This window comes from Sinocyclocheilus rhinocerous, unplaced genomic scaffold (assembly GCF_001515625.1).
Source record: "Sinocyclocheilus rhinocerous isolate Xijiao unplaced genomic scaffold, SAMN03320098_v1.1 scaffold1655, whole genome shotgun sequence".
NCBI lineage: Eukaryota > Metazoa > Chordata > Actinopteri > Cypriniformes > Cyprinidae > Sinocyclocheilus > Sinocyclocheilus rhinocerous.
In genome coordinates this window covers 185,405-201,440 of record NW_015655597.1, presented here as the reverse complement: position 1 = coordinate 201,440, position 16,036 = coordinate 185,405, and the positions used below count along the sequence as shown (strand labels likewise).

At 38.0% G+C, this 16,036-nt stretch overlaps 1 protein-coding gene across 2 annotated transcripts in view; it reads right to left on the bottom strand.

Moving 5' to 3' along the window:
• LOC107718718 (microtubule-associated tumor suppressor candidate 2-like) overlaps positions 1–7,164 on the bottom strand; it is a 36,900-nt gene extending 29,736 nt beyond the window's left edge. For both annotated transcript variants that reach the window (XM_016525918.1, XM_016525919.1), the window contains exons 1-3: positions 5,107–7,164; positions 3,979–4,246; positions 359–565 (exon numbers count right to left, since the gene is read on the bottom strand). In XM_016525918.1, coding sequence (XP_016381404.1) covers positions 359–565; positions 3,979–4,246; positions 5,107–6,888 — 2,257 coding nt within the window. In that variant the 5' untranslated portion in view covers positions 6,889–7,164. The remainder of the gene's footprint in view (positions 1–358; positions 566–3,978; positions 4,247–5,106) is intronic.
• Positions 7,165–16,036: the final 8,872 nt, after the last annotated feature.

Sequence of the window (16,036 nt, the reverse complement as noted above, 5' to 3'; positions counted from 1 at the left end):
AAAAAAAAAAAAAAAAAAAAAACTTCACTTTTTCTGTGTTTTGGGTCTATTGTGCTGAATATCCCATGATTCCATGTGAGCAAAGTAGTTATGAGCACAATATATTAATGAAAATTAATATTATGCATGCTGCTTGTAGGTGGAGTTAATAACATGATGCAAATTGCATTACAATTAACTCTAAAAAGTGGAGCATTAGGCTACCCTTTTATGTAAACTGTACTTCAGGGATCTCGCATAACAATGCACTCAGCTACAAGCACTTTAGATGCTATATTAAATTGTAGTGTGTACAGATGTTCATTGGTCCAAAAGTATGAAAATGCTTCTATTTTACATTTTTGTTTCAGTAGCTTACGGTAGGCGGGGCGGCAGGGGTCACACCGTGTGCTGTCGGTCGAGTGGTTACTGGACACAGAGGAGACGCTAGAGCTTCGAACAAACCCAAAGGCAGCCAGACGAGTCGGCGGGAGGCGCGAGTAACCGGGAGGACGCAGGCCAGACTGAGATGGCTTCGACAGGAGGGATTTAGCAGCTAACCCAGTCGCCACTGGCTTTCTTTGATCTGAGGGCAAAGAAGACTATGATTAGTATTCAAACTAACTTGAAAAAAACAATTAGTATGTTTTGGGAAATAAAAGTCACATACTGTTTTTCTAGTGTTTTCTATGTCAATATGGAGGTCAACTATGCATAACATTATTCTTTTAATACTGCTGTGACAAAATGAGGCATACATGATCACATGACTGATTCAATTAAGAAACAGATGGAATACAAGCAACAAAGAAAGTGAGTGCTGTGTCCTGAACTATTTCTAAGCAGACTGGCCTAAAAGAGACTCACAGTAGGACAGAAAGAGAAAGAACTGTAGTGTTTTACGACCTCTCTCTGGTGCGAGGTAAAGATCGCTTTAAAACAGCTCCTGAAAGAATCATAAAGAGGTTGGCGGCTGTCTGCCTCCTCTGAACACAGCATGTCATGGCCATTCATCAACATCTATACCACTGTAGTATTCACATGGAGAAGAGCGATGAGCCACATTTCTCATCCACTCAGGGAGTCTAATGTAATACCAAACGTTTGCCAAAACATATCATCTTAGATGGCTCATGAAGTCCCTATATGAGCTTGAAAAGATTTAATATAAAACTGAACAGAGTAATAATTTTATTAATTTATTAATTATGTGCAATATAAGTGTGTGGATGGTTTCTGGCTCTGGGTGTACTCGCAATTTTTGAGCATAATGAAGATGTCGTATTTCTTTTTCTTTCTTTCTTTCTTGGATGTGTTGTAGTAAAGATTTGAAATTATTTTTCACAAAGGCTGCATTTATTTAATCAAAAATACAGATTAGTTTCCCCCCCCCCATAAAAAGAGCTATTTCAGCGTCATGTACTTAACATGAGTTTATGGTCTCTAGCAAAAGCTCTTTCTTTTTTAATTAGTCCAGGAGGCCAATCGTTTAAGAGGCCATTGGTTCCTCTAAAACCATCTCTGCACAAATTATTACAATATCAGTGCTTAATAAAGGCCTCAACTGAATAGAGTAATGGATTTTCGCTAACCCCATGTGCTTATTATTACACCAGAAAAAATGACAAAAGCTGTTTACATACAAATAATGAGGATTAATATGAATATATGTTGTCTTTTGCTTTCCCTATCTGCTCTTTGCACTGTAGGTCTTCACATCAGATATCTGTACTGCTGGCACCACAGGGACTGTCCTGCTGTTGAATAAAAAAAAAGATATATATAATTTCGGAAAAAGTATAATTTCTGAAAGCACAGGAAGAAGAGTGAAGTCGCGCAAAAATATACATAAATATGCACATGCAAAGAGCTACCGTGGGGTGAATTTAGGGACCCACTTCAAGGCTTGCTTTGAACTCCCAGACTCCCCCAACCCAAGGTCGTAATTTGGGGCAGGTGGAGAGAATGATCCCCTCCTGCTCTTGGAGATAAAGCACCTCAACTTCCCTGTCCCCAAAACGCTGTGACTGCTGCAAAGCGTAGCGCATACTAAATGACAATCTATGGTTTCTCATTTTGTCTGTCGCTTTCTCAGATGTTTATTAGACTGCACTGTCAGCAGTATGCTTCAGAGACACATTCTTCACAAATGAAAACACAGACATACACAATCAAGCAAATGCACACAACAAAGCACCCTCTCATCCATTCATCTCTAATCAAAGTTACCCTGGCTCCATCACTGCCCCCAGCAACCCCCCACCCCAACCCCTGGCCATCAAGGTCTTTAATGAAATTGCAGGCAGCTTCTCCTCCATGTGAAGGTGATCATTAAAGATAAATGTCTTGCTGTTCTCCCTCTCCGATTTTTTTCTCCATCAATCGTCTTTATTCCTTCCTGTTCCTACTTCCACATATTTTTTTAATCATCCATCATAGCTTTGATTGAGCATTTTTATGTTTATTTTTAATTTTCCCATACAATAAAAGTGAATGGTGACCACAGCTGTCCTTCTCACTTTTACTGTATGAAAAAAAAGAAGCTTGAACATTCTGCTAAACAGAAATTGACACAATTTTCATTTTTTGGTGAACTGTCCCTTTAACACAAAAGGGGTGTCATTTTCCCAATCTGTTTTGGGAATAAATAAGATGTGTGTGTGTGTGTGTGTTTGTATGCAAATTTATTATTATGGCTTGCAGCTCAAGAACTCATTGATTTCTTACTGAGTGTTAAAATGCATGAATACATTACTAAAGCACTTTCATCAAGCCCTCACTTAAACAACGATAAAAACCACATTAATGAAAAACGAAATACTATGTCATGCATGTCATGTTGATGAAGACACAAAAATACATTGTGCAATTAAAAAATGGTACTCTGCCGGTCTCCATAGATGTTAACCTCTGATTTTAGTGACTGCTATCTAAAGACATAACAAAGCCTAATTAGCAATCAGTGATTCTTCGATATTGTTCTTCAGTTCACTGCATTAGACAACTTCCAAGAGGATTGTGATCATAGACAGTGTTTCAAAGGAGCCCAGTGACCAGAATTAAACGTTTTCATTGTTTGAGAGTATGAATAAATAATGTAGCATGAGATGACCAATAACTACAGTGGGAAATAATTGACCAACTTTAGCAATACAAGCAAAAGTCTAGTCACACCAGAAGAGGTTAACCTTCCTCTTGACTTCATTTATATTGCTTCAGGAGTAAAACTCAAGCCAACGAACTAAACTGTCTCTTTATCTATTGTAGCATCAGCATCTTTACACCATAAAAATTATATCAAGTTTCAACTACAGTTAATACTTGTGACCAGGCATAGTTATTGGCTTGAATTAACTGTTAATTGCTTTGCACTTCAAAGCATCACAAACAGCAAGAAATCGGTATCCGCATACATTAATAGAGACTGTCATGGGTTTTCAGTGAGATAGCAGTATGCAGATAGACAGATGCCTTCTAGAAAAAAATACGGAAGGTGATGGCAATGCTGGTAGTGGATTTAAGATGAAATAATTCATATCTTCACCTTGGCAGGCAAAGTTGTCGGAAATGAAGTGCGCTTTAGAAATGGAGGGGAATTTTTAAGCTCAAACAGAACTCCCTCATAGCACAAGATGAATGTGAGTTTTATTTATATTCAACTGAATGCCAGGAGGCAAAGTATATTTTACACTGACTAGCGGCTGGGATGAGTTTATCTGTAACAATTACAAATGCATAGCTGACAGGGATGAAAAGACTTCATATGGCGTTCTCTTCCTTCCTTCCATTTAAATCTATTCATCTCAAAATACTCCAGAGTCACTTCTGCCCTTAGGATGAAGCCTTGGTGTTTCTATCAGTCAAAAAACAGTTTCTGCTCTGGCTTGTGTTTCCACTGAACATGTGAAGCACTCAATTTTACTTGCTGAAAATGTGAAAGGTATAAAAACAAGACCATTTCACTAATTTTTGCCATGCAAAGTGAACTATTGATCTTACCTTGAGGTTCCTGAGGGGTTTGAGTGGTCGGGTTTACTGTCTGCATTGGTTGACTGAGGGTCAGTGGTGATTTCGGCTGGCCTGTTAGGACCATCCTGTTCTTGGCAGCTGCAGAGGGAGTCCTGTTTACAGCACCAACGCCAAGCTGGGGTCTTAGGCCCCGTGGTGGACGAAAAAGACTCCCCGTATCCTGTGCTCCTATAGGGGGTCCAGAGGGGTCCTCGGCTCCAGAAACGGGAGACCCAAGGGCTAATGGAGATCTGCCTGCCTAAATTGACAAAAAATATTAACACATATTACAGCTGCAGTCAATAAACTGTTCCAGTAGTACATAAACTTGTCTACTGAAGATAACGATTGTTATATTTACATTCCCTCCATAAAGCATTCAGGCAGTAGCCTGTTAAAGGGATAGTTCACACAAAAATGAAAATTCTGTCATTCATTACACACCCTCATGTCGTTCCAAACACGTAAGACCGTCGTTCATCTTCGGAACACAAATTAAGATAAATTGATGAAATCCAAGAGCTTTCTAACCCTACATAGACAGCAAGGGAACTACCACGTTCAAGGCACAGAAACGTAGTAAGGACATCGTAATAGTCCATGTGACATCAGTGGTTCAACCAGCAGCGGACATTGACAAAGAAGAGAAGAAGAATTGTTGAATAAAGTTGTTATTTTTGTTTTCTTTGCACACAAAAAGTATTCTCGTAGTTATATAAAATTACGGTTGAACCACTGACGTCACATGGACTATTTTAACGATGTCCTTACTACGTTTCTGTGCCTTGAACGTGATAGTTCCCTTGCTGTCTATGTAGGGTTAGAAAGCTCTTGGATTTCATCAATTTATCTTAATTTGTGTTCTGAAGATGAACGAAGGTCTTACGGGTTTGGAACGACATGAGGGCGAGTAATTAATTACAGAATTTTCATTTTTGGGTGAACTATCCCTTTAAATACTCCACAACATGCACACGCTATTACATTATCAAAGCACTCGGTTTCACCAATGTAATCATGTATTATAGAGTTTATATTTAATTAAATTTACCAAGAAATAGACATAATAGCATTTAAACAAAGAACAGCATATTGCTAAATGTCAAGAGGATTCCTTACCGCTGCAGACAGAGGCTTGTTGAGGGACCCATAGAAGCTGTCCGCTCTGCCTGCCATTTTATGGGGCATGGTGTTGCTGGGTGGCTGAATCCCAGACACCATGAGTCCAGGTGAGAAGAACCGGACCTTCTGCATCTCTTGTCGATACTTATCATAGAGTAAATTTGAGGCACTCAGCACAGTGGCTTCCCCTTGATCTCCGACCACTGGTTTGGCCTGTGTGCTGCTATATGTTGATAGTCTCGTAGGTAAGGACGACACCTCGTAAGTTCCCTCAAGAGACTGGGGTTTCACCTGCGGAGTCTTTCGAATGTATGTAATGATTTTGGGCCGGACGCTTTTCGGTTTTAGCAGGCACTTGCTTGGAGGGGAGGTCTCCATTGAAGCCTGCTCTGGAGGAGTCTTATGGATGCTTGTGTTGATAGTGGTTTTAACTGGGGCTCTTAAGCCCGAGCAGAACCCAGCATAACCCAGCTGAGGAGCTCGAGAAGGTAAAGTCTTAATGGGTGAGAAAGGAGGCTGTCTTTGAGGAGACCTTGTTGTCTTAGGAGATGGAGGTGTTGAATGTCTAGTCGGACTGCTGTAGGCCCGCCGGCTGTAGTGAGTCTTCCTTTCTAGGCTGGAGGGACTTGCAGCACGATCTGCTGAGCTTTGCCTCTTCAAATGTTGGGCTTCTCGGGTAAAGGTCTGGTTGGGAGGTGTCTGTGAGTCTGTCTTGGGATTGCTTTTGACTTCTGTAGTCGGCAGCACTTGTGGATGGCTCTGACCTGTCTCTGAGGTGTGGGATTGTTGCTGGTCTGCCTGGGTGTCTATGCTGGGGTATCCTGAGGTTAGTCGTTTTTCAGTAGAAAGAGGGCGGACTAGCTGCCTACAAGAAGGTAGCACCCTCACCATACCTTTCGGCACCTCGGTTGACATCCTTTTCCCAGCGTTCTGCTCTGCTTCCATTTGGAATTTTTGCAGTTTTACTGCTCCATTCGAAGGATATATTAGCTTACTTCGGTCATATTGTGGTTCCTGAGGCAGTGTGGTAGAGTTATGGTTTTGGTCCAAATCCCTGGGAAGCTCCCTGTTTCTCTCTGAGTGGATGTAGGACTCGGTAGTAGCTGGATGCTGGTTCCTGCCTTTGCCTGAGGTAGACTTGGTGGACTGGGAAGAGAGAGGCTGTGTGCGGCCTGCACTGTCCAGGGCGCTGGCTAAACTTCCACTGAGGCTGGTCACTGCAGAAAGTGAAGATGAAAAGACATTGCTCTCAGAACCACTTCGTGCATCTTTCAGGGTCCGGTTTGCACCAGAGCGAGAGCTGGAGGTCCTGAGGTCAAGGGGCTGAGAGTTCTCATTTGCATCTCCGTCCACACTATGGTTTTCATTGTGGTCTTTCCAAGGGGAGCCAACAGTGGTGCTGATGGCTGTATATGAAAACTCTTTGTCACTGAAGTTCTTTGCTCCCTTCCTGCTTCTTTTACTCTGCATGTCTACCTGTTCTTCTTCTACAACAAATGTTTCTAGCTCGTGACACTCCAGCAGTTCAAACTCTTCGAGCTCAAGGTCTTCACTCCGAGCATGTGTTCCCCAGATAATGATCCTCTCCTGGGCTTCGGAGTGCGACACCAGAGGGGGTAGTTGGCTGCTATTCTCTCTTTCATCTGAATACATTTTCTCTTTGGTGACTTGATTGGCATTGGCATCTTCCACTGTTTCTAGCAAAGGCTGCTTGTCATCGTTTTGTATTTCTTCTTGTTGGTTGACTTCACTGGCTTGTATCTTTCCTTGCACATTCATGTTGTATAAGTCTGAGCTTCTCTCTCAAAAGCTCCACGATAATCCTGGATCCATCAAAGGTCTTGTTCTCTCACTTGCCTGTACCTAGGCTTTCAAATTTTACAGTTTGGATGGAGTGCAGAATCACAACCTAATCTCACATTCTTTCCATTTCTACTCCAAGATACCGCCAAAGGACTGAGCTGTATTTGTTTGTTTCTTAACATGGCAATGCACTTGATGACATCACATCAGCTTTGAGCACCTTGAAATGCCTTGTTCATTCATCTGGTGCCAAACCTGCACAGAAAATAAGACATTACATTTTGTAAGCAGTGCAGTGTGTGCTTCAGCAGAAACTATCCCAGATGGGTTGTTTAATTTCCAACACAAGATTTGCATTTATTTAGATGAATATTTACATTCTCAGTCTTTGGGGTAAAAATTCACAGTTTATTTTCTTGGTTCTCCTGACTAAAGCAAAACTTCATTCTTATTTGACTGAAGGTTAGATTCCCTGACTCCCAAATCTAAAGCAAAACATCATTCTTATTATATTGAAGGTAAGAAACAAGATGTATAATTATTGTATGACTGTTTGCAGCTTCATTGCATTTTTCAATGAATATAAAACAGTTTAAAGGCAGGCACCACTTCTGTAAACTGAGAAAAGTAAAAAGGTGTGCATTTACATTTATACCTTCTCTTCACTGAGCAATGCATAAAACGTGTTTGACTCAAATAAAAGCTAAAAATGCTGGAGACAACAAAAAACATTGCATATTTGGCAACATTTTCAATAAGTCAGAATTAATGGCTCCTCAACAAAATGAATGGTCTCAGTGTACTGTTTCCTCAGGTTTCTTCACATATGTCATGGCATCCTCTGTTAAAACTTCAATCTTAGTGCCCAGGTCAGACTGACTACAGCAAATAGATTTTTTCCCAGTTGGTTTCAGTAAGCTACTAGGTTACCTTTTATATTAATTATGAATATTTCCCTGAAGAGGTAATATGCCTCCACCATCATACCACTGTGAACAGTATTCTGTAGGTGGAAACCAAAATTAAAGCATTGTAATGTTTCATACACCTAATTTGTTTCTCTTTAAACAACCACAAATTGACAAGTCAGTGTAATGAATAGGAAGTCTATTGATACAAAGCAGTAAAATGTTTGGCTGAGTCCTTTAATGGCAGTACCTCCTTTTCTCTAGTAATTACATTTTCAAATCTCCACTGCTGAGAATTATGTATGGCCAAATCAGGAGAGGTCCTGAGGTCAAGGGGCTGAGAGTTCTCATTTGCATCTCCGTCCACACTATGGTTTTCATTGTGGTCTTTCCAAGGGGAGCCAACAGTGGTGCTGATGGCTGTATATGAAAACTCTTTGTCACTGAAGTTCTTTGCTCCCTTCCTGCTTCTTTCACTCTGCATGTCTACCTGTTCTTCTTCTTCCACTACAAATGTTTCTAGCTCTTGACACTCCAGCAGTTCAAACTCTTCAAGCTCAGGGTCTTCACACCGAGCATGTGTTCCCCAGATAATGATCCTCTCCTGGGCTTCGGAGTGCGACACCAGAGGGGGTAGTTGGCTGCTATTCTCTCTTTCATCTGAATACATTTTCTCTTTGGTGACTTGATTGGCATTGGCATCTTCCACTGTTTCTAGCAAAGGCTGCTTGTCATCGTTTTGTATTTCTTCTTGTTGGTTGACTTCACTGGCTTGTATCTTTCCTTGCACATTCATGTTGTATAAGTCTGAGCTTCTCTCTCAAAAGCTCCACGATAATCCTGGATCCATCAAAGGTCTTGTTCTCTCACTTGCCTGTACCTAGGCTTTCAAATTTTACAGTTTGGATGGAGTGCAGAATCACAACCTAATCTCACATTCTTTCCATTTCTACTCCAAGATACCGCCAAAGGACTGAGCTGTATTTGTTTGTTTCTTAACATGGCAATGCACTTGATGACATCACATCAGCTTTGAGCACCTTGAAATGCCTTGTTCATTCATCTGGTGCCAAACCTGCACAGAAAATAAGACATTACATTTTGTAAGCAGTGCAGTGTGTGCTTCAGCAGAAACTATCCCAGATGGGTTGTTTAATTTCCAACACAAGATTTGCATTTATTTAGATGAATATTTACATTCTCAGTCTTTGGGGTAAAAATTCACAGTTTATTTTCTTGGTTCTCCTGACTAAAGCAAAACTTCATTCTTATTTGACTGAAGGTTAGATTCCCTGACTCCCAAATCTAAAGCAAAACATCATTCTTATTATATTGAAGGTAAGAAACAAGATGTATAATTATTGTATGACTGTTTGCAGCTTCATTGCATTTTTCAATGAATATAAAACAGTTTAAAGGCAGGCACCACTTCTGTAAACTGAGAAAAGTAAAAAGGTGTGCATTTACATTTATACCTTCTCTTCACTGAGCAATGCATAAAACGTGTTTGACTCAAATAAAAGCTAAAAATGCTGGAGACAACAAAAAACATTGCATATTTGGCAACATTTTCAATAAGTCAGAATTAATGGCTCCTCAACAAAATGAATGGTCTCAGTGTACTATTTCCTCAGGTTTCTTCACATATGTCATGGCATCCTCTGTTAAAACTTCAATCTTAGTGCCCAGGTCAGACTGACTACAGCAAATAGATTTTTTCCCAGTTGGTTTCAGTAAGCTACTAGGTTACCTTTTATATTAATTATGAATATTTCCCTGAAGAGGTAATATGCCTCCACCATCATACCACTGTGAACAGTATTCTGTAGGTGGAAACCAAAATTAAAGCATTGTAATGTTTCATACACCTAATTTGTTTCTCTTTAAACAACCACAAATTGACAAGTCAGTGTAATGAATAGGAAGTCTATTGATACAAAGCAGTAAAATGTTTGGCTGAGTCCTTTAATGGCAGTACCTCCTTTTCTCTAGTAATTACATTTTCAAATCTCCACTGCTGACTGAGAATTATGGCCAAATCAGGAAGCCAATTTGAATAAATGAAGACTGATGTGCTGCTGAAAAAAAAAAAAAGCTGAGACAGAAATGTTTCCCCATGTGTTGGCTTCTTACTGTGCAAGTTTGCTCAACAAAAAAACAAAAAACACAATTAAGGAGAGTGTGAAACGGCTTGCATGGGACAAAAAAACAAAACAGTCACAGTCAGTTGGGGGGTAGAAATTATGAAAATACGCCATTAATCAAAGGTGGGTTTTTTTGCATCTCTATAAAACATTGACAAATCAGCTGTTTGCCTATAATTATGATTAGTACATGAAAACAGAAAGCAAATGCTGTTTCGTTATGTATATATGGTCCAAACCAGAAAAAGGAACAAAGCAAGGTCAGTTTGACATTTTCCCAATAGGGAAAAGGGGGTTGGGGTTGTTCCATGTGCTGACTAGGTAGAGTGGGTGGGTGTGTTGTCAGTGACTTAGGTGGGCTATAATCAATCACAACAGATTTGTAAGAAGAGAGAGTTTGCCTTTTTTTCGCATCAACTCTAATGATTTTTGCTCCTACAGACTTGAGTAATTTATGCTGGAATAACAGAAAGTACTGACCACTAAATCACTTCAGGTGTAAGATGCAAGTGCACATGCTTGTGAAGGGAATCAGATAGGAGGTCCATGGAAAAGGGACAGCCCATACAATCTATATCACAGTCAGTTAAATGGGCAACAATCCGAGAACAAGCATATTGACGTTGCGGCACCAGACTGTCACATACTTCCACGCACAATACTGCAGGCTGATGAGGTGCTAAAATCATCCACCCACATACCTACCAACAAATTAAGACTCATATCAAGGTACACTGCATACAGCAAATCCCATAATTTCACAATACGCGGTATTGACACAACATATCAATAGGGCATTTTTTCCTCGCATTTATTGTGTACAATAAACGTCAATGTCAAGCATAATATGTTCTACGATAAAAGTACATAAAATAATCACCAGTATAAATTATTGCTGTGATTACAATGTAAGATTTACATTTTCGCTAGATAATACCAAATTTGTTTATTTACATATTACTTATTTCTTCTGGTGAGCACAAAAATATTTTTGAAGAATGTTGGTAACTAAACAGTTGACAGTAGTTATTAACTTCCACAGTATTTTTTTCTATAGCCAGTGGCGTCGCTAGGAATTCGGGGACCTGTGTACTGAATTTGCTATGGGGTTCTCCTCAAAATCACTTCAAAATCAGACAGACAGACAGACAGACAGCTATTCCATTTAAAAAACAGAAGCTATAGGTTGTGAGTGAATGCCTCAGGTTGTCTTCCACTGACACACTGACTCTAAAAAGCAAGGCCTGGTCAAGAGGGAGATGAAAGACAGGAAGGAGAACTCTGTCCTGAGACCATGTTCTACTTAAACACATTCTGCCTTCAAGCTGATAACAAACTCCCAAGCCCGCTCTTGCTAGCTCTTACAAAATACTCAAGCAGTTCATGCTGAGCTAACCTGCTATTTTTCTACAGATGAGTTACTGGAACACAAATAGGACCTGTTCCTGGATCAAGATCTTTGGCTGCTTTTGGAAGTACATTCTAGGATTTACATTCCAGTTATTAGCACCAGTAACATGACTCCACCTCCTGATATTTCTAGCCCTGTCAGTCTGTACGGTCCAGTCTGATATGTAGTTGATGATGCTACTAGGCTATTACTGCATGTTTGATCTATACGTAGCCTATGTGCATAGTGTAGATATGAGTTGAACAAATAAATCATGCTAACACTGTAAGATCAGCAGTCAAGACAATCAATCTATTATATGTTTCTTGCTAATGTTCTCATTATCTTAACCTTTGAAGAGCGGTGTGTATCAGCCTTCTCTGTAGAGGGTACAAACACACCAGCACAACCTTAATGACATATTTACCCTCAGGTTTTCAAATCCTGCAACTTTCTACAGCTCTTCCTTTTAATCTTGAACATATTTTTGTACCTTGCGAAGAGATACACAAGGTAAGAAGAAGAATGTGTGTTGATGACTGTTAACCTGACAGAGATGAAGGTACAGAATCAGCTCAACTTTGGAAGCCAATTTAATTGTACATTTTATTATTTTACTCGTATATTATTCATTTTCAATGTCACAAAAAAGAGACACCAGCAAGACAGAGACACTTATGTCATGTGTTGCATTGCAGAAAGACATTTAATACTATATAATAATAAAAATATCTAAATTTTAAGTATAATTCTACTTATATATTGCATAATAATAATATGAATCAATTAAAAAATAATGAGACATTTAAATACCAGGTGTAAATGGCAATCTGATGCTAATAGGAAGTGTAAACATGGCCTATTGATAAATGAAGAACAGTAATTAACACTTTCCGGTTTAAGTAATTAAGAAAAAAAGGACATCACCGCAGGAAAATCTGTTGTGTAGATAGGCATGGTCTCACTATGTCAGCTCGCGTGATGTTCTTGTGTTTCTGTATCTCTGCTGTTGTTCACTGAAGTGACAGCTGGGCAAGGAAGGTTCAGACAGACGGGCAGGTTTGCTATGAGCTTCAGCCTGGTCTGGAGGCTTGTTCTGGGCCAATGGGTGTTTCTCAAGCCCCCTTTGGAGCTAATTAACCTTGGCCTAAAGATAGCACAGAAGACCTCACAACTTCAGCATGAGCCAAAGAGTCTGTTTTCCACTTCATGCCTGTCAACACATTCATTTAGCAGTCTATTATTTCCTCAAATATAGTTCATTTAAATGTAGATAATTTAGATCTATGGCTGAAGTAGAAATACACTCCCTTATTACCACACAGACTGAACAATTTGTAAAATATTAAATGCATAAATATTGTTTTTGTTAACTATTAAAAACTATTAAACTCCTTTTGATTAAAATCTCTTAAAAACCTATCTTAAAAAAATATCCTTTTAAAATAATTTTGGCAATTGATAAAAAGTTTAAATATAAAATACAAATATTAGACGAAAATGTAAATTTAAAAAACTTAAATGAAAATGAGAAATGTTGCCTTGGCAACTAACTGAAATAAATAAGTACATAAATAAGCTGAAATACCAAAATGACTAAAACTAAAGTTTAAATAATATAAATTAAAGACAAATTAATATATTAACAATATTAAAACAGCATACAAACAAACAAACAAATAGAAATAAATACATTTGGAAATATTATACATCAAAATAAATATAGAAATTAAATAAATGCATAAAGGTAAAAATAAATAAATGCTGACATAAAAAATTATACCATAATATAAATAAATAGGTTTGAAAATAAATGCATACAAATGCATACAAACGTATAAATACTCTAATAAAATATAATTAATGTCTCATTGAAAATTCTATTTGTTTATATTCATTTATTATTATTTTTATTATTTTTATTTAATTAATATTAAATTGACTTATGCTGTTAATACTAGCAAAATCAGTCCATCATAGCAAGTTGGCACAAATGTATTTATTTATTTATTTATTTTCTGAGGAAAAAGAAATCAATGCACCATGAGGAAAAGTATCCTTAGTGCTGTGTTGGAATCGATGTGCTCTGTAAGCAGAAAAAACTGCACCAAACAGCACCATGAGGCTCCTCAGAGCTACCAGACGAGGCAGGAACAGATGAGGGTGAGCCTGCCAGCCAATCTTGAAAAGAGGGTTTATCAAGTGTGAAACTGGGGCATGGTGGAGTGCGACAGGACGTGGCACCAGCTCTCCCGTCCAGCGTTAAACTCCTAAAAATAACAGAAAATGAACAGCAAGTACCCTCAAACTACTCAAACAAGACAATGAGCTCAAGCAGACAGGCTTAATTAAATCGAAAACGCAACTGCTTTGGGAATTATTGATGGTTCATGGTAATCATCGGCATAGTTCTGCTGTTGCTTGGCCACGGTGGGGGCGATCAGGGATGGACCTGAGGAGAGGAAGCGGGAGGCGGCTCAGAACACAGGCTTAATTCAGTGAGACTAATGGTACTTGAAAGCCCTTCTCTTCTTGTCATGGATTGAGGATGTGTGTGTCAATCAAGGTCAAAAATCAAAGGCCACCGAGAAAAAATAAGAAGCATGTGGAAGGGAAGGGGCGTTAACAATGAAAACGAGAAGTAGGGCTATCCAAAATGTGCAAATATTCGCCATGGCTGCTTCATAGTGAATAATGTAAAAGTTGGACAGAAGAATTCAATATTTCAGCACAACAGCGCATGTGGTCACATAAGAGGCTTGAATGAATATAAAGCTTGGTACTGTATTTATAAGGGGATCAGGCCATATCATTAATGTTCATAGACTCTTGAAATATATTTACTTTTGTGTTCCACAATATAAATAAAAATACATTAATTATAATTATGAATTAAAGCTTAAAAATAAATATACAAAAACAATAAAAATGGCAAAAAAGCACAACGCAATTACACAAACCTAAATGAAAACTTATATATATATATATATGTATAATACTAAAATAAATACTGAAATACACACATATATAGTCTAAAATGCCTAAAATATTAAATGCAGATATAAATCAGTGTTAATGTTAATTAAAACTAAAACTTTTACAATAATTTTAATAACTAATGAAAAGCTAAAATAAAATATAAATATTCAATGAAAAACAAACTTAAGAAAGTAAATGAAAATTTGAAATATTGCCTTAGCAATTAACTGAAATAAAGTTTATGTTGAAGCACCAAAATTACTAACACTAAAGTTTAAACAAAAATTAATTAAAGCTAATATTTAAAAAACTAATACAAATTGCAAAAGCACAACAGATACAAAAGTTTAAGCTTAAAATTAAAAATGAAAATGTAAAAATTAAGCTAAATCAATATATAAATAATATACTGAAATACACGCACACACACATATATATGTATATATATAAATATGTATATGTATATGTATATGTATAAATACATAAATAGATAAGCTATCATTAATGTTCACAGATTCTTGAAGAATTCTGTGTTCCACAAACAAACAAACAAATAAATAAAAAGCACATAAATAAAATGTGGAAAATAGCATGAAAAAAAACTAAACTAAACTAGGACAAAAACTGCCTTTTTATCACCAATAAAAATGTGATTAATGGAAAAAAAAAAAAAAATGATAATAATAATAAATCTATGATATGACCCCTTTAAGTCAGTTGAAAACAATAGCACTACACAGGGGTTAAAGCAAAAAAAAATACAAAATCCTGAGCCTGAACTTTTTTCCGGGGGCGGGGCGGGGCAGCACATGCAAAGCATGCAATGACTGTGGCAACTTTAACATTTGAAAGGATACTATGGCAAAGTTATTGCTTTCTTTATTCAAACTGATTTTTTTTTCATGAATATATGGTTGGCCTGAAGAATGAAAGCTGTATCATACACTTCGAACATTATGAGCTATATCACCGCTTATCGACACTAGGGGTGTGACAATACACTTAGCTCACGAGATGAGACAAAATACAGATACTTGGTTCACTAGAACGTGACGCGCCAACGGCCTGGTGACGTTTCACATTACAGCGTGATTAAAGATGTTTAAATCCATTTAATTTTAATATTTGGCCACATGCAGAAACTTTTATTTTGAAATCGCGATGTACAATACATGGCATATTTAGACATAGGTTGATGTATTCTCCTGTGTTGGCAAAGGTTTATAAATGATTTACGTTACAAATCTAGTGAGATAATGCACACCGTTTTTCCAGATGAACGTTAAGCAATTCAAATTCACGGCATATGCAGAGGAAGAGTTTAGCCCCTTTCACACATACAGTACTGGTAAATTACCGGTAACTTACCATTAATAGATCATGTGTGAACAGGTGGACCTTTTCAAAAATCCCGGTAAATTTGTTCTGGCAATCATATCGTTTTATGGAGATGGCATGATTACTCTGAGCTGTTTACAAAACTCCACTGCTTTTTAATTAGTTATTCTATGTAAATATGCGCTAGAAGGACATCTTTGACCATTGCGCCTCGCCGCTTTTTGTCGCGCTTCTCCATTCATCAGGACTGCGACTCTACAGTTGGATACTATGCCCGTCTCGTGTTGCTGCTTATGAATCTGCTACCCCTAACAGAACGAGAGCTCGACAGGGCTTGTGACAAACTGACCCGGTTGTAGAGCCAG